Below are 27,732 nucleotides of genomic sequence, written 5' to 3' on the forward strand. Positions count from 1 at the left end.
TGACACACGTTGAAACAGAGAGGGGCTATCATACATTTTTGGACAAGACAAGTAGACATTTTCAATGAAAAGCCCATTTTCATTATGTACTAGGTTTTAGCTCTGGATTGTTTGGCCAGGTCAGACAAGGGTTTTTGGGGGTTTGGGGGGTTGGGGGGGGGGATAACAACAACAGTTGGCATTACAGACAACTGTGAAACACAATAAAGTGACCATTATGGGCTTAAGACAGACATCATAGTGGATTTACATTAAATGACATAGACAAGGGTGCTTAAAAATACTCTGTAAAGAATTTGATCTCTTGCAAATTACTTAAGATGCACTTAGCAAGTTTTTTTAATAAAGGCTACATTTAGCTGGCTCATATTTGATCCAGTAGTACCAGTTTTGGACTTAATAGGATCACCTTTGTTTGCTAGCTTGCTTTGTTTAGAAGTAGGCTACTGACAGGTAAGTTTTTGAGGTTTGACTTAAATCACTTTAAAAAGTGAATGTATTAGTATTGTTAAAATTACTAACTGGTTAATTGCATTATTCCGCTGGTCACGTGATCGCAACATGGCCACAACCATGATGGGCGACCCACTCGTGTAGGATTAACTCTGATATGAGAAGACTGTCTTCAACTAATGAGAGTAGGCTACCTCATTTTAAAGATACTTCTAAAACGTGCTTTCCATCTCTTTATGCAAACCCTGTGAATTGGGGAGTAATCACCGAATGCACCTTACAATCAACACGTTTCACACAAAACGACCGCTCATGAAAGAATTGCTGGTGAATGGGCAACAGTTCCCGGAGCGACCGCGTAAATATCCGGGCCATTAGCGCTAAAAGCGGTCATGAACTTCAAGAACTAAAGCCTAGAATGTAAACAGAGACAGGGTGTGATGAGAGACACGCTGTTATCTACATACTGGCGCTGCAAGGGCAAGGTGATAACACAGAATGACATCAACACGATCCAAACGATAATTTCAAATCAAAACGTGCATCGACCAGACAAGCTCTGGATAGCTACCATAAGCGGTCCACATCATGACCACACCACACAACGGCAATCCATGAGAGTCCACTTATACTATCGATTTTCTCTGAGCTTTAGAAGTTTAGTCGGATAATGAGAGGCGAGGCGGGTAAGAATAACATAGGACAGCTAGCCTATGTTGTGGACCAGCGTAACAGTTAGCCTACTAGATTCGTTTGTCAAGTGGAACGATTAGCCTATATTATGCGCGTTTCGGTTAAAACAAGGATTTGAATTCCTCAACATCAAATCTTGTCATTCTCAAGGACAGCACTAAACATTTTATACGGATCATAATCGGCTACATAGAAACCCCCACCAAAATGCAACGATTTCTTTGAATTTAAGACAGATGAATGTTGTATTCATAGGCTATTTTGTAGAAAACATGATCCCTTTATGCTCAAGGAAAAAAATGTTCCTGCGAGGACATTAATATGATTAATTTTTATCCGAGCACGAATCGTTACATGTAACCGTCCGCAGCAGCCACGCGAAACGTTTGAGTAATTACTATGCCCTCCACGCGCAGTGATTACATTTATTTATACAAACGTACATTCAAAAATAATCGGTGTAACAAGCGGAGCGCAGGCCGCTAGTCAGTTTATACCATGCGTGTATAAATCGATGCATCCTTTAAATGCCCAGCCCAACCCAAACATGCAAAATCCGAACGAAACCGAACCTGATACGAGAAAATATTCAGAACGACAACCGAATGCAAACCAAGTTGATTTTGGTCCCGAATGAAGTGACAATATGAACAGGGAATTTGAACCAGGCAAACAGGTTGAAAGATAAGCAAAGTAAACATGCTCTAAAATGCCATTAATTTACCTTCAGATGATTTTAAAAGCGTCCCGTTTCGATTCCTCTGCTTCACTCTGGAAAAGCAGGCAATCCACGACTTCACACCGGCGACAAGGTGATACGGGAGCCGTGAGGTTCCTTGTGCAACCTGCTTAAAATATAGGCTACTAATCGTGCAAAAAACACCTTTATCTCAGCCCGCTGCTTTACTCTCGCGTTTCACCTTGAGCTGAAACCAATGTGAAGGAAGTTAAACAAATACTAACGTGGCAATTAAGACACTAAAAAGGAACAAGCCACCAAAAAGCCCATCGGACTCCCGGTTTTCATCCAATGGGGTCAAGTACCGAAATTCACTTCAAAGTGCAGTGATGTCACTTTACAAACTATGGCTCCGCCCATCTCGCGTTCAGCATGACTGAGGACTAGCAACTCAACACATATAAATACCTGAGAAAAATAATGTATTGATATTTGTCGACACAAAAAAAATATTGTTTTTATTTGCAATTTCGTAGTTTATGAAAAATACATACAAGATATGTACACAAACAATTAAGGGTTAATTATCAGAAATCAGAACAAAATAAATATAGCGTTTTTGCTCTAATCTCTGTTCAACTGTAAAAAAAAAAAATCAAGAAGTTTAAAATTTAAAAAAAGATTTGAAAATGTGTGCACAAGTGCCCTTCAGAAAATTATGTGGAGTAATTTCACACCCTTATGAAATTGTATTTTTCTTTAAAAACAAAAGGTGTATTCATGGCCTAAAAGCATTCAGGCAGAGAGAAAAAAATCAGTATGACAGCAAACTTCACCCTGTTAGAGAGAAAAAGGTTCATTGATGGCAGGCAACACTTGATTTTTGTGTACGTACGGAAAATAGACAAAACATTTTAGTGTGAATAGTGTGCATCTAAAAAGGAAGCTTTATAAAAGAATGATTCTCACAGGCCTGCAGCTGTGCACAGTACATTGCTCTTCTTGTCTAAACTGGTTTTATTTAAGATCTGCTTTGTCTTTAAATATGCTGATCTGAATCTATGGGTGAAGCCAATCATATAGCACCAACATCACTGAACCTCCTAACACTTCTTGGCTGCATAAGTCTGGCAACTGCTATCCTTATCCTACGGTTAACTGAGAACGTAGATATTGTGAACACCTGAGTCCATTAAGCATCACAGAAATTATTTTGGCTTAGACGAATTAAGTTTAAGATTATCTTTCTTGTTATACTGTGCAAGACCTGTCTGTGCATCATCACAATAGACTTACCGATGTGGATAAATGAAATCTCTTCCTGAGAAGTCATTGTGTTTGAATAGCTGGGTGTGGCTCGTATTCACAGAATAGTAAAGTTATCAATGGCCACAGGTCTGAGATCAGCATCAGACGGAGTTTGCTCTGTTTGAACAGTGTGTGTAATCTCTTTCTGTGGTTTCAGATAGTCACCTAAAACAGTGTACACTGGCTAGAGCACCTGCTTAGGTAGCTATTCGAACATGCCTACAATTTTTTTTTCCAAGTAAATAATATTTTACTTGAGCAATTTAGGTGCCACATACACTACCTTAAATTTGAAAGGGTTTAGATTTGTATGGGGGAAATGCTCTCATTATACCATCTAGTGGTGGTCATATGGTATAGCAATAAATGATGTTTAGATGGTTAATGTAGAACAGCAGCAAAAAGGAAAAAAGTGACTATATTAAACAGACTTTTAAAAAACTCTGTATTGAACATATACATATGAACATTAAAATAACACATATAACCCTGTCAAGAACAAAGTTCAGGACAAAATGTGCAATGACACTTATACAAGTGTTTGAAAAAACAGGAAATGAAAATCCTCCAGTTTGAAGGTCAGTAGATTCTTCTACATCATTATATCTAAAATGCATGCATGTTTTTGACAGAAAAATGGCGAAGTACTTGAACAAGTTGTCCATTCCAAACCATCACAAAAAATCATAATAATAATCAAACAATAAGCAGGATAAAATGAAATTTGAAATACTTCAGGTCGACCTTACAACATCACCACTTGGTGCAGTTTCACATGTTATTAAATTGTGCGCTTTAAATTCATTTAAAACAGAAAGGCAACAGAGTCAACACAATTGATTGAATTACTAATTAAAATCATACAGGAAAATAAAAATAAAAAAGGAAAACATGTAGTATGACAAAAAAGCTGTTGATTGACGTTAAAATCATATGACTGGTCCCACTTATTGTGTACTTGAGTAAATGGCTTGCACAGGCCCCAGAATTTAAACATTTATACGTGCATCTCTTATAAGTCAAGTATAATGGAGAAGGTAAAAAGGGCATTTTGGATGGGTTGTATTGTTTTAATATGTCACCATGGTAACAGAACACTGTGTCCTGACCGATATCTTCTTGAAGGCCTCTGATTTAAAACAAAGCTGATGGATGGGAGCTGTAAAAGTCTGTCTATCTCTATTAAGTACTAGATCAGCAAGGGTAAGGCTGTCTAATATACTTTCACTTGCAAACGGAGTGATTTGATTCAGTCTGCATATGAAACAATGAAAATATAGAGGTGTCATTATTGTTGAATTTGTGTATCAAAAGATCAAAAAAAAAAAAAAGCTAATGAATCATCCTATTCAACATCTAATCCAACAATGAGGTATTATAGCCATCTATACACATCAAGAGAGTGTTAAGGCCAAGGTTTTGAGTCATTCTGAGCATGAATTCATACTAGCAGACCATGTTTTTTTGTCATGGGTAAGTGTAGGTGACTTTAAGCACCAGGGAGTGCTGTTTCTGCTCTAAGTGCGGAATAAGAGCCAACTTTACCAAAGCTTGTTATGTTTAATCTCATGGTTTCCTCATCTTGTGAGGTTAACATCTGCTAAACGCTTGTGCCTGCCAGTTCAGTCTCCTTTAGAAACATCTTCTGATGCAGACATCACACGTGACTAGAGGTTATATGAATCACTCAATAGTTATGAATCATTGACCACCGTCACACACGCCACTGTCTCTCAGTATTGGCGACTGGTGACCCACTTGCACACCACAGCACGTGCACTGAACCAACATGTGGGATCAACATTCAGGGAGTGATTACTGTACATATCCCCTGCACGTGCACGTCTAATAGTCTTTCGATTCAACTCTCTGAGTGTTTTAATCAGCATAGACTAAGAGAGGGTACTTGGCTGCATGTGGCAACCTCCAGAATTAAAACTAAAGTTAAAACTAAAAACTAAGTGAGGTAAAACTACAGTTTATCCAGACTGAAGTGATTCTTCAGTAAAAATAATATATGCTCTTCTGTACTTCAGGTCCAAAGTGAAGCGACTGTGACTTCTTGAGTATTTTGTCTGGAGCTTTTTACTGGCTTCTGTCCTGTTGCTCTAGCGCAGTGTGACCAGCAGAGGGAGGTGCAGTCAGGCCTCAAGCACCATGACTTCACTAGTTCACAAGGAGGACGTCCTCATATGTGGTGGTTCTGCAGGGTTGCACAATCACAACATTCAGTTATATTAAAAAGTGAAGTATGTCATTTTTCTTGTTGAAATACTTAATGTTAAATATATTTTATGTTAAAATATTTTCTAATACCCCAGTGTAAAGTCATGATAAAACCACATTTTTCTTCTATACTGTGACGTACATCCAAGTGCAAAAGAATATTTAAAAAGTGAAAATGCAGTTCTTTGCATTGGCTGTTGTACTCAAAAGTGGAGGCAGATGAATAAGAGATTGTAGGGGGTTTAAATCTCCAGGTGCTCTGGGTTTAAATCAGAAGCTCTCAACTAGGGGGCCTCAAGATGCCTTAAAACGAGCCTTATGCACTAGTTTTTCTGGACTCCGTATCCCACGCTTCACCCACCTTTTATAGCGGTGGGGAAGCTAGGTAGCTAAGCACCTACCTGCTATAGACGATTTCCAGCTCAGTATGGCGTTCAGCTATTCGAGCTCGCAACTCCGACAACTTATTTTGCAACCACACCTGGATTTAACATCCCCATCATTAAAGAACTTGGACTTCTTCGCACCCCTCGTTACATTCATAGAGGCTCCGGTCGAAAATTCATCTTCCATAACCAGTCAAGCTGCTCTGCTACAAACATACCATCTCTCTGGTCATCCGTCGCATGTCTGACGCGTCATCAGAGTACCTTCGCTCCAGCTACCATCAACACTGGATATATCATTTGACCTCTGCACTCCAGCATGGGATCCCCACACTTTCGGCTGGATACATTTCATGGAGTGGATTCCAGTCTGTGCGGATTGGATTTTAATATTTTGCGACCTGTACAGAGATTCACCCCACAGTCATTGGACAAATTCTTAATCCATCAATAATAAATCCACACTGATTTAAGAATTAAATTGATTTTCCCTGATTTTCCACCTGTGCTCTGGACCCTTTACCTTCAGCCCTGCTGAAGGCCAACATTTCTACCGTTTCTCCATTCATCACCAAGATCATAAATCACACATAAATCACTCCCTCCTGGTTGGCCATATCCCATCTACATTAAAAACTGCAGTCATCAGACCTCTATTGAAAAAAATCCACTTTGGATCCAGAACTTCTCTCCAACTACAGGCCCATTTCCAATCTTCCATTCCTATCAAAGGTTCTGGAAAAAACAGTTGTAGCAAAACTTCATTTTCACCTCTAACACAATAACTTGTTTGAAAAGTTTCAGTCGGGTTTCCGCCATGGCCATAGCACAGAAACAGCCTTGGTTAGGATCACCAACGACCTCCTGATGGCAGCAGATACTGGTTCCCCATCTCTACTCATCCTCCTAGACCCAACAGCTGCTTTTGATACAGTAGACCACAACATCCGCCTCCAATGCCAGCAATACACCACTGGACTCTCAGAAATGTTCACAACTGGTTTATTTCATACTTAACCGGGAGAACCGAGCACGTCGCCCTGGACAAAGCCAAATCACACACTCACAACGTCACCTGCGCTGTCCCTCAGGGCTCTGTGCTGGGCCCCACACTCTTCTCCATTTACATGCTCCCCCTTGGCAAAGTCATTAGCAGACATGGTATATCATTCCATTGTTATGCTGATGACATACAGCTTTATCTCAGGACAACCCCCACTTCTGCTCCCTTGCCAACATCCACACTGACCACCTGCCTGGAGCAGATAGAGGCGTGGATGAAGCTCAACTTCCTTCAGCTAAACAGTTCCAAAACGGAAGCCATCTTAATTGGCAAACCACATCAGCTCCACTTTTCCACCATCAACAGTATCACTTTCTCTGGCCAAAACATCGCCCTTTCCAGATCTGTCACCAATTTGGGTGTTAAAATGGACTCTCAACTCGCCTTTGACACACACATCAAACACCTCTGTAAGACATTCTACCACCTCAAGAACATCGCCAAACAGATGCAGAGAAACTTGTCCATGTCTTTGTCTCCTCCAGGCTGGACTACTGTAATGCACTCCTCATCGGGATCTCTGGCAAAAGCATTCAGAGACTACAATACATCCAGAACAGTGCTGCCAGGATCCTGATGAGGGTGCGCAAGCATGATCACAATACCCCATCCTGGAATCTCTTCACTGGCTCCCTGTCCCACTCAGAATTGAATATAAGGTTTCCCTCCTCACCCACCAGTGCATTCACGGACGTGCCCCCCTTTACCTACAGGAACTCCTCACTAGGGTTGCAAAGGGGCGGAAAATTTCCGGTAAATTTCCATGGGAAGTTAAGATGGGGAATTTTGGAAATATTCCATATTAGAAACTTTCCATGGGAAAATGGGAATTATGGGAATTAATGGGAATTTAGGGGAACTAACTGGGAATTTATTGTAATGTAATCATTGTATCATATCCAAGCATAAATATGAACAGAAGTCATAAGAAAACATCCATGCAAAATGTTTTCAACAGATATTTCAACAGATTTATTACTTTCATGTATTTCAGGAGAAACTGATGAATCACAGGCTCAAATTGAGCCACAGGCTCAAATGTGTGTCTTCAAAAGCCTTTGGCCATCTGTACATGTGATAGAGGCATGCACAGTGCCAGTAGGGGGTCTGGTCTCAATAGCCATGCAGTACGGCATGGCTATTGCACAGTGTTCTCTGTGCATGTGATTGAGGAATGAGATTTACTGTTGAGGAATGAGATTTACATTTATTCATTTAGGTGACGCTTTTATCCAAAGCGACTTATAATTGCTATATTTCAGAGGTTGCACGCCTCTGGGGTTAAGTGTCTTTCTCAGGGACACATTGGTGTCTCACAGTGGATTCGAACCCGGGTCTCTCACACCAAAGGCATGTGTCTTATCCACTGCGCCATCACCACCCCATGACATGGATATTCAAGTGTATTTCAATGGCACCTGTTTGTTTTAGTCAAGATTATGCTAAAATATACTTTCCTCAACTATATTTAAGTTCCCTATGAAAAGCCAACCCTCAACTTTGAAAATTCCCACTTTATTCCCGTTTATTCCCATAAATTCCTGTTAATTCTCTTAAATTCCCATTAATTCCCATGGAAAGTTTCCATCTTTGAAAATTCCCAGAATTTTGCAACCCTACTCCTCACGCACTCTCCGGTCTGCAAACACAAACACCCTCTACGCCCCCAGAACCAAGCTCTGCAACATGGCTGGTAGGCCCTTTTCATCGGCTGCTCCGAGGCTGTGGAATGCCCTCCCTGACCACCTGAGGGCCCTACAGACTACAGATGATTTTAAACGAAACCTAAAAAATCTTTTTAAAAAAGCTTTTCACTGATTGTATTTTATAGGTTTTCCTTTTAACCATTTATTGATCTTGATTTTTTAATTGTATTACTATATGCTCTGTAGCACTTTGAGATTACTGTAATGTAAAGTGCATAATAAATTATTATTAAAAATAAAATGGTTTAAATTAAGACAAAACAAGCAATAAAATAAGCTAAAACTATTTTTTTTTAAATCAAGATACTACTTGGCATTTGGTTGTTTTTTATAATGAATATACATCTTTCTTGTTATGCCAAGCTCTAAATATATGGTAGAAATGTTGGTATTATTGTGGAAATCATGTTGTTGTGGGTAATGAAGTCAAACAGGTTGAGATCCACTGGTTTAGATGGGCTAAATTATTGGAGAACTCCTGCATACATCATCAGAGAGAAGTCTGTCGTTTTCACAGGACAATCCAGTTATTATGACATAGATAAAATATTATGAAGTCAAATTTATAAACATTATTGCTATTTTATTTGTTTGTTTTCCAAGTTTTTGTTATTTGGCGGCGGGTTCTAATAGTCACACTGTAAATTACAGATTGCTATGTGTAATGGTACACATCCTGTAAGTAAACCTTAACCTTGTACCATAGTGCATAGTGCAGAGTTAGGCCATCATTTTTGTAACATGTTGGACGGATTAACAGGTCCAGAAAGTGGGCAGTCAAATCTACTTTTTCTATAATAACAAAATTATAAACATTACCTTTAAGAATTCGTATCTCTTTTAAACATCAATGTATTTTTGTGTGCAACTGTAATTATTCCTGCCTTTCTCTACAGTATTCTAGTTATTTTGAATGTAACAGTATGCAATAAATTTGAGATAATTAGTGGCACTACTTCGTGATTTATGATATTAAAGTCACCATAAAATAAAAATGGACTATTCTTGTTTTTATATGAAATATTGACTTATTTGTTACAAATGATTTATTTATGCACAGCATATTTTTTTTTAATTCATGTGCTCTCGTAATCCTGCCTTTAATTAAAATAACTTTTAGTGACATCTCTTCTCTGATGACTTCTTTACTGGGACGAGGGCGGGACAACCTGTCACTCACTTGAGACCCATCAAACCCCAACAATCCAAACGATCCCCCATGGACACATTTTCACTTGGATATTCGTCAGAATAGGGAAGAAAAGACTTCTGTTTCATGCCGACCTTAAGAGGAATTTTCTTTGTTTCTATAGTGACACACCTGTCACAGCAGCAGAAGAACGAGCAGGGCGTGGTCTCGATCCCGCGAAACTTTCCAGAGCAGGGTGTGTCAGTGCACTTAGCGATGAATGCGTGCAGGTCAGTGATATGGACCGGCTCATGAATTTGATGCTGAATGGAAATGACAGGATATCACATTAATACACAATCAAGCTATATACAGTGGATAGCATAAGTGAACACACCCATGCTAAAGTTGACTAAAAAGAGGACGGTGTACTGTAGTTATGGTGAAGGGAATGTGATGATGTGGGGCTTTTTTAATTCCAAAGGCCAAGGGAACTTTATCAGGATGCATAGTATCCTGGTTCCATGAAACAACTGGCCTTTAAAAATAAAAATTTGCCTGTCTCTATGGGAATTTAACACAAGGGGTGTCCTGACTTATGCAACCCGTATTTTAAGGAAGATTATTTATTTATTTACGATACATTATTCATTCACAAAGAAAATTGGTGTCCTTAAAGGTTGTATTTTTCCTCATTTTTTAAATTAAGGCATTAAGATCAATTTCCAAAAGATGATTTTTTTATTCCTCTTTTTAGTCAACTTCAGCATGGGTGTATTCACTTATGAATGACTTATGCTAACTGTCAGTCACATTAATTAGGAAAAAAACTACTTATAAGTTACAAGAAAGATAAGTCAAAAATGACACTTTAATATTATTAAAAAAAAACTAAAAATAAAATTGAATTCCAAGTTTTAAAATGAGAGTTTCCCTATAAATATATTCATGTTTGTGCATGTGCGTGTTGTGAGGATATCAGGAACAAAAACAAGTTTTTCATTTATATCTCTTTATCAACCTCATCTCTCACTCTTACCTTGATGGTCTCGTAAGCTCCAGTGATGAGAGCGATAAAGAGAGAGAGCACCATGTAAATGAACAGAGAGATGAATGTGTAAAGATAAACCTGCAAAAGAACAGTGTCTTTAGTACTCTGAATTCTGTAGCATTTATAATGTAGGTGCTCTAAGCGATGTCGGGTGACGTCACTTCTTGTTGGCGTTCGAAGTATTGTCAAACAAAACGGAGGCTAGCAAGACCCTCCCTCCTCCTCATCCGCGCACTAACCCCCCAAATCCTACTTGTCGGTCATTGGCTGTAACAGTTTGTTATGTTTCGTGGTGCGGGTAAGCACAGTTTGTTTTTGTTGCCGTTTGTGGAGCCTGGGGTGTCTGCAGAGACCGCGTTTTTTTACAGTTTGTTCAGGGGACAGGCAGCTAGCGGATAGTGAAGAGATGTTTGCTGTATGTGACAAAAAATGTTTTGGCCTAAAAAACACGTGACATTGCTTAGAGCACCTTTAAGGATGTGAGGGTTAAACTCACCTGACTGAAGACCCAGACTAGCAAACTGCTCTCTTGCATGCCACTGAAGGTCACAAACATGTCATCTCCATTAATCAGAGAGAAAAGACACTCTGACACCAGCGATAGAGAGCGGAACTGAGGATAAAAAACAAAAACTATAAACACCACATACCATAGTAGAGCCCGACCGATATATCGGCGGGCCGATATTATCGGCCGATTTTAGGCATTTTCCTAACTATCGGTATCGGCATTTATAATGGCCGATAAACAGTGTTGGGAGTAACGCGTTACAAAAGTAATGCATTACAGTAACATATTACTTTTTGCTGTAACGCAGTAGTGTAAGGCATTACTTATCAATTTTCAGTAATATTTTACTCGGTACATGTTCGGTAAGGCTTGCGTTACAACAGACTTTTAGTTTTAATTGTAAAACAAACAACAACAAAAAACAGCAAGACCGCGAGACATTAACGAATGAAAAATGCAAGTAGGCTAAATTACCTGTTCGTGGTCAGTCAATAGCCGCGTGTGGTGTCCAAGTCTGTAAATAAAGACTAGCCTAAATGGCAGCGTCTGATATATTTGTATAGCGATTTATTTTTTACAGGAGTGCCGTGAGGTATGATTTCGGCCTCTGTGCTCGCGCTGGCCAGTGGAAAAGTAGCTAATGGTGAAGATGGCATGAAGAAGACTATACATTCGCGAGATGGACGTATGGGCATTAGGCTATTCGTTCTGTGTTTTTTTTCTAAACAGTTAGGCTATGTTTATGTGGTATTTTTCATGTTTTCATCACGCAATCATGTTTTTGATGCGGTGGTGACGCGTTCATAAGGGCGCATCGGCGCTGCCGATAAAGCACCTAAAAGCTGTCACAAAGAACCGGCAAAAGCAATGATTATGAATATGTCAAATATAGCAAGGAGACATTTTAATTGTTTATTAATAAAGTCAAGATGAAGTTGACGATGCTGCCTCGCGATCTTCGCAGTAGCCTCGTGAATGCACCAGAGAGAAATGCACATTTCATTTCATAAGCAGAGAGCAGTCTGTTTTCTTTCGTTTTGAATTGTTCTGTTTACAAGTAGACATTTCAATATAGATATATTTTTCAAGTCCGTGAATAGGCTACCTTATAGCCTACGCTGAGTTTCGGTTCATTTATGAGACTCGCTCCAGTTCACGCGCTTAAATCCAGGCAATTGGTTGACGAAACATTGATTAAAATTAAGATACAATTAATACAAAACGAAATTCACTTTAAAGAAAGGCTTTGTGTGTGTAAGGTCTCTGTGAAAGTTTTAAAGCAGTCTTTTAGTGCCGCTTCATAGCGGTCGCGTCCATAACGGAGAACTGTCACGTCTAACATTGTTTTTTCCTCATAAATGCGAACACGAAAAATAAAATAAAATGAATATTTTATGTTCTGTGGAGAGCCAACCCTTCTTCATCCGATTTGCGCAGTTTAATTCACAGAATTACAACAAACAAAAAAAATCGTTGCCTCCTAAAAGTTAAAGATTTTTTTTTGTCACGCATGACTGTCTATTTCCCTAATATTAAATATAAAACGCATGTGTAGACTGATATTTTTCTAATGTCTGGACTCCCTTCAGGGAGGAGCCTATGGATAAACAGACGTTTCGATATTTTGAGATTAATGCATTTTCTGAGAATTTATATTTCAAGTTTTGACTGCAAATGTAATGTCCATAACGCTGGAATTCCCAAATTTTAAATAATTTATCCTCAACTAGTTTTGTGGTGTAGGTCTACGTATTTTATAATGTTAAGTTAACTTCAGATAATACTAATAGTAATTTAAAGATGTGGTATTTTGGATCTGGACGGTATTGATAACGCTGGGAGTTGGAAGGGGTGTGTCGCGATTCTGCAGGTTCGTGGATCTGAGTGTCGCGATTTCGGTTTCATATGATATGGCATATCCTTACAGCCCTAGTCATTTTAGAATGTTAAGTTCTACTCTTGTATAGTTATTTTGGTGAAAGTAACTCAAAAGTAATACAGGAGTAATGTAACGCATTACAATTCTGATACAGTAATATTGTAAGGTAATGAATTACTTTTAAATAACAGTAACACGTAATATATAATGTATTACAGTTTGGGAGTAACTTGCACAACACTGCACGTAATATATAATGTATTACAGTTTGGGAGTAACTTGCACAACACTGCCGATAAATGAATATTTTAAAAAATGCGGGTACGGTGATTCATGTAAGGGTGGTGCTGCCAATAAAACACCTAAAAGCTGTCACAAGAACTGGCAAAAATAATGATTATGAATACAACAAATATAGCAAGGAGACATTTTAATTGTTTATTAATAAACAAGTGTTTTCAGTCAGTGTCAGCCAAAGATGAAGTTGACGATGCTGACTCGCGATCTTCAGTGAGCGCGCGCCAGAGAGAAATGCACATTTCATACGATTACATGAGTCTGTCTGTCTTTCGTTTTGAATTGTTCTCTTTAAAAGTAGACATTTCAATATAGATATATTTCAATTCTCAGGTCTATACGCTGAGTTTCGGTTCATGAGACGAGCTCCAGTTCACCCGCAGGCGCCTCCGTGTCGAGATTATCTATCGTCTGCTAAATTTAATTCTTATAAATTAAATCTAGGCAAATGGCTGATGAAACATTGATTAAAATTAAGATACAATTAATACAAAACGAAATTCACTTTGAAACGAAAGGTTTTGTGCTTTCTGTTTGATGTCTATGTGAAAGTTTCAAAGCATTAGTGCCGCTTTCAGAGCGCTCACGTCCGTAGTGCTGAACTGTCGCGTCTGTAACATTGTTTTTTCCTCATAAATGCAAACACGAAAAATAAAATAAAATAAAATAAAATGAATATTTTATGTAGCCTGTGGAGACTGAGAGCCAACCCTTCTTCATCCGGTGGGTAGTAGCCTACTTGTGATTTGCGCAGTATAATTCTCAGAATTGATTTCTCTGCTACAAGCCTCTGTCACGTATTGTGTGAGCTTGTGACTATTGCAAGCGCGCAGCTGAGAAGTCCTGATTATATTGTCTGCTATATTTAGGCCTTCTTCTTATTTATTAAGGCAATTGGTTGATGAAACATTGATTAAAATGCGTGGCGCGAGCGATCTCCGACAGTAAACTGATTCTGCGTTGTCTAGTGTAAACAGCTGTTGCGACGCGAGCAGTAACGGCCGCGTCCGGTGTAGACACAGTGTTAAAGCTCATTCTGCCTGATAACGCTACGTTACAACATCAAGCAATATTCCAAAAATGTATATAATTATAACACTTTATATAGGGCCATTTTGCATTAAGAGTAGCCTAGTTTCACGTTTAGTACATTTTGCTTACTAATTATTTAAAATAGTATAAAAGTACTGTACATGTAATTAAAAACGTTTTCATTATGATATTATTCTTTTTACTTTAGTAAAAAGATCTGAGTTCTTCCTCCACTGGTAGAGATTAGAGGAATTAAGAGTAAAAATAGAAGATAATAAGGTTTTGTAAGTGACACTTTTTATATATTTATTGATACAAGTTATGACTAAATTAAAAGACAAAGTCGTCGTTAGTGAAGATTATGCAACAGTATTTAGAATATAATATAATATAATATAATATAACATGCAATGCAAACTAGTTTGGTTACAGCTCAGCTATATAATTCTCATTCTATCATTCCCCCTGCCTCCATTACATATCTGTGTCACACAAGTGTTTGATTACCACATTTGAGTGATCATTGCAAAACGTGTTTATAAAATATATTTATTCTGTTTATAGCTACTGTGTAAAGTACCCATCAAAAGTTTGTACACACCAATAGGAAAGTGTCAAAACTTTTGACTGGTATACTGTACTATAATACACATAAATAATATTGCTACTGTATTATAATATACACATAAATAATATCGGCCGATATATCGGTATCGGGCTTTTTTTACTCCCTAATATCGGTATCGGCATCGGCCCCCAAAAATCCATATCGGTCGGGCTCTATACCATAGATAATGAGAGAGAAGACACGTGTATATTTCCTTATGTACATACATCATGTACACTACCATTCAAAAGTTTCTACACATTAAGATGCATTTATTTGATAAAAAATACAGTAAAAACAATAATATTGTGAAATATTCTGCATTTTTAATAAAACACTGCTTAGTATGTTTTTAAAGCCATTTGAAATATGAGGACTCATGAAATGTCCTCATAAATCACGTTCAAGTTGTAATACCATTGTAATACCCATGTCATTATACACATTTGTGTCCTCACAAATCACAAAAACAAACACACACACATACACACATACATACATACATATGCGCATATGTCATCTTCCTGAACATGTTCCATGTAATCCAACATTAAATTATTTTGAATTAATTATGCTTAATTAGCTTGTCAATCACAGTCTGTCAGACTTAAGTTGTATACCTTAACATGATAGGGTCCCAGCACAATCCACCCACAGAAGCAATACCCGAGGTAGATCACCGCCACACAGCAACAGAAACGGATCACATTAGGGAATGCAGCTCGTAATGTGACAATGAGAATCTGAGAAAGGAAATATAGTAAACAAATTTCACATCCCAAGAAAAATCTCAATTGTTTCACAAGCACATCCTCTCAAGAGATGTTGTCAAAATGTCAGGTGTATTTAATGAATGAAAAATGCAAAAAAATATTTGTGTGTATATATATATATATATATATATATATATATATATATATCTGAATAACTATATAAATTATTTAAATAAAAAAAAATCCTGGTGCATTTATTCCATTATTGTATAGAGTTCAACCAAAGATCTAGACATGTCAGCAACCTTGTTTAAATAATTTAATAAATAATATATATATTTTTTTTAAATAATAGCCTTTTTACTGTGAAGATCAAGGGAAATTTTAAGTGTAAATTTTAAGTGTAAACTGCATGTACATTAGTGTGTGGGTGTGTTTGTCTCTCACATTGTACTTCTGAAAGAAGGTAAGGTAGCGAATAACTCCAACCCAAACCAATAACGTCGAGGTGCCCAAAAGGATCCCACACTCATCGTATGATGAGAGGTTCTGAGGGAAACAAAGTATCATGAAGTATCCGTGCTGATTGTGGTGACCTAATGCAATGGTTCTTTGTTCACATCAATATACATAAAAGGTTTCAGAATATCCATTTTCTGAAGCTGATTCCCATCAGCTCTGACTGACCTTTAGCTCAATGCCGATCTTAATCATGGAGCCTGTGATCGTGAGCATGTCGCTAATGATGAGCAGAATATACCATCCGTTAATAAACTCCATTCGGTCTCCCCAACAGACATCACGCTTCAGATAATTCCTAAAGTACTTTACAAACTCCTGAAGAGAGAACGTTAGAACAGGATTCACTAAGTGATCTTTGGCATATTAATGTGGATTTGTTTGATACAATATCTTACATTTTGAAGAATGATTCCTCTGATGATAGAGCGACCACAGAGGAGCAGAGAGAGAATACACACCACTGCAACCACCACATCAAACCACACACGAGCATTACTATCAGCTGGAGACAGAGAGATAGCATGAGAACAAGCATATAGTGATTATCCACACAATGTAAAAAATTTGAAATTCCCCAAAAATGTATCTGAAAAGTGAAGTGAATGAGGTAGTTGAATCTTACCGTGTCCAGACACACTTGGGTCTTTACATTCCTTTATGGAGGCCTGATTATCAAGGCTGATCTTAACTTTACCACTGTGGGCTTTGTTATCCAACAGAATCTGAGCATAAAATAATAACATTATATACAGTAAATACAACTATAATATATAGGAACATAACATTGTAATTAGTTTTATTAGTTATATATTATATATATATATATACAGGTGCTGGTCATATAATTAGAATATCATCAAAAAGTTGATTTATTTCAAGAATTCAACTTAACAGGTGAAACTAATATATTATATAGACTCATTACATGCAAAGTGAGATATTTCAAGACTTTATTTGTTATAATTTTGATGATTATGGCTTACAGCTTATGAAACCCACAAAATCTAAATCCCAGAAAATTAGAATATTACATGAAATCACACAGTAATTACACAGGAATACCATGGTCATTGAACCAGGTTTTAGTTCTTTTGGCAGTGTGGGCAGTGCAAATCCTGCTGGAAAATGAAGGAAGCATGAAGTGCTCTGAAAATGTCCTGGTTGGTCGGCTGCATTGACTCTGGATTTAATAAAGCACAGTGGACCAAAGTCCTCTTTTCTGATGAGAGCAAATTTTGCATCTCAGGCCACGTCCACACGAAGCCGGTGCGTTCCCTATCCGATCTTTTTTTTTCCTCGTTCTAAAAAAAAATTCCGTAAACACGGCGTCGTCTCAAGAAATATCTGCGTACACACGAAACTACTGAAACCGACTGAAAACGGTGTAGTATACATGTCAGACCAGTACGAGACGATGTAATTCGACTTGCGCATAAACCTTGCGCGCTGTATACAATAATATACAGTAATATTAGGCACAATAGCTTCTTTTCTTTTCTTTTTTACCAAGAACTTTATTGAACAATATGAAAAACTATAAATGGTACAAAATAGGGATGAGTCACGATAGTCGATTAGTTAGCAGACGCATAAAGATTGCCACATATTTGCCACATAAAATAGCCTAATCATTATGAATGTGCCAAATATAGCAAGGAGAAATTTTATTTGTTTATTAATAAACTAGAGTTTTGTGTGACGATGCTTACTCGCCACCTTCGCAGTATTGTGAAGGTGCCTATAGAGAGAAATGCACACTTCATATGGATTATTACAGTTGTCTGTTTCTTTTTGTTTTGGATTGTTTTGTTTAAAAGTAGACATTTCAAGCTTAGATATATCTCTGAGTTTATGTTCATTTATGAGACAAGCTCCAGTTCTCGTGCGATGCAAGTTATATCGTGTCGGCGCCTCAATGTCCTGATTATAGGCTATTGTCTGCTATATTTCCAGCCAATTTGTTAATGAAACATTGATTAAAATTAAGATACAATTTATACAAAACGAAATTCACTTTAAAGAAAGGCTTTATACAAAACAAAACTTAATGAAGTGGTCAAAATGATGTGTCTCGATATTGCCCATCTTACTCACGCTGTTCACTTTTCATATAGGGCCTAATCAACATTTATGGAATGGAAAAAATACCATTAAAACATAAATATGAAACTAACTTTTCTTTAATGTCTACAACATATAGGCCTACAGTACAGAGAAATTTAATGTCGGAGCGAACGCCGTGTCACTGGTGAGCATGAGGGGCAGAGGTGCGCTTTTTGAATAATAATCAAATAATTCCCAGCGATCGTCGAATATTATGTTTGCTTGACATGCCCATCTCTACAAAATACGAAAAGTCTTAATCAGACAAAATACAAGCATCATAGCATAAGAACGAAATATAAATAAATAAAATAAAAATACATTAAAGTAGGCCTAAATAATAAATAAATAAATAAAAGAGGCTCAGTAGCTTCTGAAGCATGAACTCAAGCAAGTAGTCGCAGTTGTTGCTGTTATGGCTACTGATTTAGCGTGTCTGACTAGTCGACACGTGGGGTGATGACATCATCGTTTCACAAAATATATGGATTGGCCGTAAGCACGAAATCGCAAGGGCGTCGTTTTCAGATTTATCCACTTTGGGACCCGGTTTCAAAAAATAGCGGTTTCACTCTCCCAAAACGCCGGATCCGTGTGGATGAAACGCCATTACGATAAAAAATGTATACGTATACAGCGAAACGCGTCTTCGTGTGGACGGGCCCTCATTTGGAAACCAAGGTCCCGGAGTCTGGAGGAAGAATGGAGAGACACACAATCGAAGATGCTTGAAGTCCTGTGTGAAGTTTCCACAGTCTGTGTTGGTTTGGGGAGCCATGTCATCGGCTGGAGTTGGTCCACTATTATAACTCACCCAACGCAGCCGTCTACCAGGACATTTTCAGAGCACTTCCTGCTTCCTTCAGCAGACAAGCTTTATGGAGATGCTTCCTTCATTTTCCAGCAGGATTTGCACCTGCCCACACTGCCAAAATAACCAAAACCTGGTTCAATGACCATGGTATTCCTGTGTAATTACTGTGTGATTTCATGTAATATTCTAATTTTCTGGGATTTTGATTTTGTGGGTTTCATAAGATGTAAGCCATAATCATCAAAATTATATCTCACTTTGCATGTAATGAGTCTATATAATATATTAGTTTCACCGGTTAAGTTGAATTCTTGAAATAAATCAACTTTTTGATGATATTCTAATTATAAGAACAGCACCTGTATATATATATATATATATATACACAGTGTATATTAATAGCTCTTTTAAAATAATTGTCTTTTTTATTGGGTTAAAGTAACATTTCATGTGCAAACCCACTGTGATGAAGAAAGTGTAACAGTCGGGAATTTCATTGTGGATGATGGTCTGAAGATTTATAGCCTTTAGCTGGAACTGTATGGTGACATTAATGAGCCTGAGAGAGAGAGAGTGTGTGTTGATATTACAGTTTTAGATTATTCATTATTGAAAATTTCTGAGTAGAAAAAAACTTTAAAAATCCAGCTTAACTTACTTGTGAAACTTAAGGGTAAAGTTCTTGTAACTGCGGCCCAGACCAGCTGTGGGAGTGGCCAAAGGGTTTACGCCCATGCAGTCTACAGAGAGGAAGAGAGAAATTCTTTACCACCTAAACCAGCCTCAGTGGCCGACAGGGTCATCCGATGTTTTCTTTTAGAATACATGAGAAAGTGATTCCTGTGGTGCACTCAGTAACAAGGAACTGCACGTAACAACCATGTGCAAAAGAGGAAATTACATGGTCTTTTAGTTTTAATCAGTACTAATAAACAAACCAAAAAAATAATGTATAAGTGTTGCTTTTTATACTAATAACTAATATTGCAAGTTCATTAAGTACCTGCATTGATCCTAAAAACACCTGGACAGATATATTTCTCAGATTAAACAATGATTGAACAATTGAGGAAAAAGAGGCCGAAAACTTGTCACCTGTGACCACATGCGGATCGATGTTGAAGGTGTCGTTAGCTGGGTCAATCTGGCCTTTTTTATAATACTGCTGACACAGAGAAAGAGCACTCCCATTCACACCGACATTGTACACATATGCATAGCGGCCCACTGTCGTCTCCGGCAAAGCCAGGTACTGAAAGACAAGTGAAAAGAGAGGCCGTTAAATAAGGCGTTTCAAATAAACCTGACCATCAGCTATGGAATATATTTTGTCCTAAAAACATAAATTCAGAAAACAAAATTGTGTTATGACTTCACTGGGTTCGCTGCCCAAATATATCCCATTAAAACATATTCATTAGTTTCATAGTAATGATTACGATATGATTACAGAGAAAAAGGCACCATATGAATGAGAGTTAGTGTATGTGTCATTGCCAAAATTATACATTACCTGTTCTATTGTGTAATGCATATGATCATAAACATCACTCTGTGTGTAAACAGCAAGCGCGTCATCTGAGTCTGCGTAGTCTTTGAGAAAGAGGTGTTTAAACGAGGCTGTGTTTTCCTCTTTAAACGTCACCGCCATCTCGTTGCTTAAGCCAAAAAGTACCAACTGGAGATCATGACAAAGCAAAAAAGGATGAATTTGTATAAAGTAACAATGGCTAAATGCCAAATGTGAGTAAAAATAGTGTGTATATATATATATATATATAGGCAACATATATATATATATATATATATATTTATATATATATATATATATATACACACACACACACACATCTGTGTGGGCCCAATTTTCTCAACATATCATTTAATGCTCGCTGAGAGGGCGAGATTTTGGTTTTAAAGTGTGGCTGAAATCTCTACGAAAGAAATTCATGCTTGCTAGCCAACCTAGCAAACTCTGTGACACTTCATAGTGCAAACCCAGAGGTTAATTATGGGATTCTAAGGAATGTCACAGGGGTTAAAGATTTGGAGGTAAAACTGCAACACTGTCTTTAATAAGCTGTGGGTTGAGTATACAAGCCCTAGAAAGAGAACAACACTAGAAAGAAAATCTAAGAATAAATAAATACCTGTATAGTTACTATAAGAACCTTCAGCATTTGCAGACCCAGTTTAAAAGGTTTTCTGCCTTTGGCTTGGTACTTTTCACAAGGACTCATAAAGAAATATTTTAACTTCCTGCGCAAAGCTTCCTCTTCTTCACCAGCACCTATCCAGCCATCTGTTAGCGGAGTCAGCCTGGGATTACTATACTCATCCATGCAGTCATTCGAACCATAGTGAGTCACCGGAAACATTAGCCTATCCTCTTCTGGAAAAGAAAAAGAGAGACAGATAGCATTAGTTGGACAAATCACAAAGTAAATGGTCTTTTTCCTTGAAACCACTATTATTCTTTCTATTACATTTAACGTTGCACACACTGCCGACCCTCCAATGTTTGGAGTCAATACGATTATTAAAAAAATAATAATAATAATAATAATACTTTTATTCAGCAGGGATGCATTAAATTGATCAAAAGTGACAGTAAACATATTTATAATCATGATACAAAAGATTTGAAAATGAAATTCATCACGGTTTGCACAAAATTATAAAGTGGCACAACTATTTTCAACTGTGATAATACAAAATTAATGATTCCTGAAGGATCATCGCCTCTCAACTAGAGCCTTGACGTGAACTTCAATCTAACGTTACTTCAGTAAGTCAGAGACAGCTTATATGTTGCAGGTCCACTCAACAGATGAGAATAGTCTTTTAATATTAAATGAGAGTGAGAGAGACAAGAGTTCAGTGTTTTTCAAGTTGTCCTCTGTGTTGTCTTTATTAAAACAGTTATTCAAAACAATGAAGAAATTACAGTATTCTTAAAGGATTAGTTCACTTTTAAAAAAAACTTTTGTTGATAATTTACTCACCCCCATGTCACCCCCATGTCATCTTTCTTTCTTCAGTCGAAAAGAAATTAAGGTTTTTAATGAAAACATTCCAGATATTTTCTCCATATAATGGACTTCAATGGGCCCCAAACGGTTCAAGGTCCAAATGACAGTTTCAGTGCAGGTTCAAATGGCTTTAAACGACACCAGACGATGAATAAGAGTCTTATCTAGCGAAACGATCGGTCATTTAAAAAATAAAAAAAAAAGTTTAAGTTTTATAAGCACAAATGCTCGCCTTGCTCTGTTCTGTGATGCGCGTTCGTGACGGCACGTAATACGCAATTACGTTGAAAGGGTCATTCATTGTCTGGTATCGTTTAAAGCCCTTTAAAGCTGCGCTGAAACTGTCATTTGGACCTTGAACCGTTTGGGTCCCATTGAAGTCCATTATATGGAGAAAATTCCCGGAATGTTTTCATCAAAAACCTTAATTTCTTTTCGACTGAAGAAAGAAAGACATGGACATCTTGGATGACATGGGGGTGAGTAAATTATCAGCAAAAGTTTTTTTAAAAGTGAACTAATCCTTTAACTCTGAATAAATGTATTATTAATATAACTTACATTTGATCTCAGGTAAATGATACACTAACAGACTTCTCAATGACATAAATAGGCCTATACTAAAATTATTCATTAAAAAACAGAACATTTACATGCAATAAAGTTTGTATTTCAAGTTAAAAGCATTTGAGTAACAGTTTTTTCCTTTGAAATTTGATCATTTTTACTAACCTTTAGCATTAAATAAGAGAGAAATACAAGAGCTGAGCTGCCAACTCTCACGCATTCACCGTGAGACTCACGCAATTGACCCTTTTCACACGCTCTCACGCCGGACATCCATTTTCTCACGCTGAGAATAATTGCGAAGCAAAGAGGACACTGACACCGTAACAGACAAGATAGAGCAGGTTACTTTTGATATGAAACCAATTCTCAGCTCTCAGATCCTGAGATTCTGTCAATTTTATTACGAAATTCAAACAATAAATACCGTTTTGGTGCTTTTAAATGTGACGTGACAGATAGCTAGAGCCTGGCGGCACGTGAACCGGTAATCTACCAATAGCCTACGAGTCATTGCACCCCCCCTCTCTTCTTCAAAGTGACATGTGAACACTTGAGGAAAGGGTGGTTGGGTGGTTTGTCAAAGTGTTGTGTTGGCGTGAATTTGATCTATGAGACAACAGACCAGTGTTAAGGCTTCATCGTAGCACTTAATGCAAGCGTCATGCACCGCTACATGAAAAGCGTTTCACATAATATCATGGATAGGATTGCCAGGTAGCAGGGAAGTGAAAGGAGAACACAAACACTAAAAATAGAAAACACCAAAACTTACTTTCTGTATGACTTGAATTTATGCAGGCAGCAAACTCACTCCATTGCAAAGTCATGTGAAAGGGCCTTGAGGCTGGTTAGCTTAGCTACACGTCTTTCAAGTAGCCTGGCTGGCTTGTGAATGAATGTTGGAGTCTGTCTCTGTGTGTGGCCTCAAATCTTTTTATCTTAATTTCCCACAATGAAAAAGTGTCAATAATGTCAATCTTGCTGCTGCACTTCCTGTACTGCTGTTCTGTAAACATAATCTTTGCTTTGCTCCTTCCTTCCTTTCTTTTTCCACATCACTTTTTAAAAATCACACACTAAGCACCTCCCAAAAGCATTTTTATGTGTGAAACTACAGTAAATATGACTTTTTGAAATGGTGTCATAAATATAAGCATGTTCTTTCTAGAGCAATTCTGTGAATTTCATTCAGTCACTAAGTCATTCATTCATACCAGTCAACTTAATTACATGACTACAAGCTAGCTACCAAGATTACGGTAGGTCAGATAATTATTACTATTATACTACTAAAATAAATGTAATTGTGACTTTTCTGTTAAAAACTGTGTTTGTGATTTAAAATATGCTTAAAAAAAAAAAAAAAAAAAAAAAAGTCGGCTGTGCTTGTTTGTAGGGCTGCACAATAAGTTTTATGCCGAACATCACATGAACAAACAGGAAACCAGGTCTTATCGCAACCGCTTGTCGGAGAAAGTTACGACAAACTGACGCCAACTTTTAAGATTTTTAAAACTTTTTCAGCTAAACTAGCTAGTTCTTTTTCTTGTTGGTGGTTAATTCGATATTAATATCTAAATATTAGTGAGAAGAACAAAAATAAAAACACTTTTAGATATGCATTATGCATATGTGATGGACATCAGTTATTCTCATCTTTGCTCGCTCCTTTGAAGGTATCTTGAGTAAAATGGCTCTATATTTAATTAAGACCTGAACCAGAAGCGATGCAACCTGTTTTACAGATTAAAATTATAATCTATAATGATTATATATATATATATATATATGACAATATAATAATAATAATTGAATCATATTACTACTAAATAAAAATCTTAATGAAATATGAAATATAACTTGCAATATTTCACAGTTAATTACAAAAAGTATTTTAAAATAAGAATAATAAGCATTTTTTTTACAATACAACTTTAAAATTACAATGGTAATATTTATGGCCTTGGTCTTAATTTCTTCATTTTCAAACATCAAACCAAAGTGCTTTTATTTTGGCAAAAACAATGCAAGGAGAACTTAAATATTCAGCCGGTTTCAGCATTGAGCATTATGAGCTGCTTTTGCTTTGCTCTTAAATGTGTTGCACATATATTTGTTTAATTAAATCACAGCTGATTTGACATAAAAAAACAAAAAGTTTACAGTGCACCAACAGTGTCAATTTTGACAGCAAATTTTGATTTATTTTTAGCACCAAGCAATATTGCGATTACAATTTTATTTAGATTCGTATTTATTCAGATGTACTGTTTATTTATGCCACATATGTAACAGAAAATTGGTGGAACACCTTTTTTAATGCCTCATAAATACCACATAAAATCACAATTGAGAATGACAACCCCTAATCTAGACTGAAAGGAAAGTGAAATACAAAAGTAAGTGGGTCAGCCACTCTTGAGATTAAAGATCACAGCATGTCAGTGCTGACAAATAGGAAATTTCATACAGCTCCGTTTTATTACTGCATAGCAGAAAAGTACAGATAGGCGGACTAAAGGCACTCATAATATTTCTCTAATTTCCAAGTTCCTGTAACGTCCACATTGAGCAACTGAGATTTCCCTATTTCTTAACTCTCTTGAACATCTGACCTGCAATTATTAAGCAAAAAATGGAGAGAGACTAAGAGTATTTATGCAACTCTTCCTATTGGCTCCCATTGCTCTCTCTAATCAAAACCATCATTGTTCATCAAGCAGCAGATCTGTGTGTCGACGCCGAGTCACTGGAATCTTGCCTTATCACATTTTTGTTACTGTATAACAGGAAGATTTTTTGATGCACATGCAGTCTATTGGAGTGTTAAGAATCCTGACAGGAAAATTGCGACACTCATGAGCGTCTAAAGCAGCTCGTCAATCAAATGCGAAAAATAAACAGAAAAATCTCATCCGTCCTGTTTTTCAGCATGTTTTCTAAGAACGTGTACAATGGCTCCTCTCACGCTCTTGCTGTCATAGTATAAATATCAGCATGTTATAATAACCCTATTACACATGACATCGACTTTTTTCGTTCTGCCTTGGCCACCAGTGTACTACACACAAAACAACCAAATAAAAGATTTATGTCTAAGTTAAACAACAACACACAATCGTGAACTGAAATATTCTGAAAAAAACTAGTCATGCACAAACATTTCAGCAACCGAAAATATTTGGCAAAAACAGAAAAATAAATGAATGGTTTTGAAGGGCCGAAATCATTGATCGAAACGTACATTAATCCATCAGTCCACTGAGATGGCGTTTTTGTCCTGAGAAAACAGAGCACTTTGAAGATTCTCCTTAAAGTTGACACATTTAAAAAGGTTGTTTTTGCGTTGTAGTGTGGACTATGAAAACGAAGATGCATGTTTAGTCATGTGACGCACACTGTACTTATAGATATCTCTGGTTAGACCGACATGTGTGCTATTCACTTTCACAGAACAATCTTCATATTACATTCCTGCAAATATGACAGAAAATGTACTTGCAATTGCTGTACTGTGGCAAAGCATGATGGCAATTGCGTTTTACACCATACATGGAACAGTGATTGAGTAGTGGAATATTTTTTTGTTAGAAAAAAAATTTGTGTTCATTATGTCTGGTCTCTCGGTATCATCTCAGTGAGCTTTGATTATGTTTTACGCATGCGCAGTAAGATGATTTAAGTTTGAGCGTGGATGAGCATCTTTAGGAAAAGCTATGTCAGCTGTGTGGACTGGACACACTTTACTGTGACCAATAATTATGCTAGAATAGCCATTTAAAAAAAAAATTTGGCAGACAAATCGTGAGACGACTCGTTGCATCTGTTTGGTGTTTAGGTGCAATAGGACCTTGGAACATCTGTCAGTCCATCAAAATGAAGAACTCAACAATGCTGTGGTATAAAAACATAGTTTCAAATCTATACGCCTCCAAACTACAACTCCCAAGATATCACTGAGTCTTGAGCAGATCAGGTTTAGATGATTTTTATGGTCATTAAAAACTGAGTGAAATGAAAATAAAAACAGGCAGCAAATGTAGTGTTGTACCATTATGAGCAAATAAACACAAAATCAGGCCTCTGTATTATGGTGTAAGTACAGAAATATTGGAACACGAATGAGGAAGAAAATACGAAAACAAGCAAGCGGAAAATACATCGCATAACGTTACATTAATTATCCACTAACACAGCAGTCAATCCGACCTTGTGAATCAACCACAAAATATTCCAACAAATAGACTAAACCAGCACTAACAGTGTTATCCTGCGCTCGTGACCGCGATAAACAAACTCCTGTTTCTTTGACATTATATATTCGTGTGCATTTTAAGTACTACTGTGCAAAGCATATGCATTACACACGCACAACACATATAAAAATAATAGAATCACTATTTTGTACTCCACTTCAAATTCCACTAAGAATTCAGGGCTAGGTTCATTCTTGCTGTAATAACACCTCACTGACGCACTAAAACACCACATGCATTACAGCCGATCACTCACCGGAGGAAATGTTGACTTTATTCGCGTCCATCGCGGCCATGTCAGCGATTTAAAATCACGTGCAGAGGCTGTCGGCATTAAAATCCCAGTTTAATTCACATCACACTAGGACCCGAATATGTTCAACAGGCTTTTTTGTTCCTCTGTAGTTATTTGACGGGCTCTTCTCCGGTTACCTCATGTTTACAAGCATACACTCGCGATTCGCGAGCAGCACTGAACTTCCGTTGCTTGAGGTCATGTGACAACATCATGTGACAATCTGACGCTGCTGAAGTGGCATAAAACTTTTGTGTGTGTGGTAAAGGGGGTCGCACACACCGGACGAGAAGCGCAGCGCCGCGGCGTGTCGCGTCTAGGACAAGTCGAGGTATCGCACACCGGACGCGCACTTTACCAGTTTATAGCCAGCAATATTGTTATGTTTAAGGACATTATGGAATTAA

At 37.3% G+C, this 27,732-nt stretch overlaps 2 protein-coding genes across 6 annotated transcripts in view; both read right to left on the reverse strand.

Moving 5' to 3' along the window:
- prr36a (proline rich 36a) overlaps positions 1-2,213 on the reverse strand; it is a 28,065-nt gene extending 25,852 nt beyond the window's left edge. For 2 of the 4 annotated variants that reach the window (XM_077246337.1, XM_077246338.1), the window contains exon 1: positions 1,871-2,176. The gene's annotated coding sequence lies outside the window, so the exon portion shown is untranslated. Of the gene's footprint in view, positions 1-1,870 lie in introns of all 4 variants that reach the window. The other 2 variants (XM_077246335.1, XM_077246339.1) reach the window with 2 other exon arrangements.
- Positions 2,214-3,564: 1,351 nt separating this feature from the next.
- Positions 3,565-27,550, reverse strand: mcoln1a (mucolipin TRP cation channel 1a). 2 transcript variants are annotated; one of them, XM_077246347.1, is made up of 16 exons: positions 27,463-27,517; positions 27,287-27,354; positions 21,323-21,564; positions 20,686-20,850; positions 20,268-20,424; positions 19,831-19,912; positions 19,635-19,731; positions 16,878-16,977; positions 16,651-16,757; positions 16,421-16,570; positions 16,181-16,282; positions 15,641-15,763; positions 11,191-11,307; positions 10,683-10,772; positions 9,836-9,966; positions 3,565-5,336 (listed from the first exon to the last, which is right to left on the reverse strand). In XM_077246347.1, the coding sequence occupies exons 2-16, from the start codon at positions 27,324-27,326 to the stop codon at positions 5,300-5,302; spliced, it is 1,740 nt and encodes a 579-aa protein (XP_077102462.1). In that variant the 5' UTR covers positions 27,327-27,354; positions 27,463-27,517; the 3' UTR covers positions 3,565-5,299. The 2 variants fall into 2 exon arrangements, with proteins under 2 accessions (XP_077102462.1, XP_077102461.1); XM_077246346.1 differs by having other exon boundaries at positions 27,287-27,550.
- Between the last annotated feature and the right edge of the window lie 182 nt (positions 27,551-27,732).

This window comes from Siphateles boraxobius, unplaced genomic scaffold, assembly GCF_051911475.1.
Source record: "Siphateles boraxobius isolate OS27281-9 unplaced genomic scaffold, OSU_SipBor_1 29, whole genome shotgun sequence".
Taxonomy (NCBI): domain Eukaryota; kingdom Metazoa; phylum Chordata; class Actinopteri; order Cypriniformes; family Leuciscidae; genus Siphateles; species Siphateles boraxobius.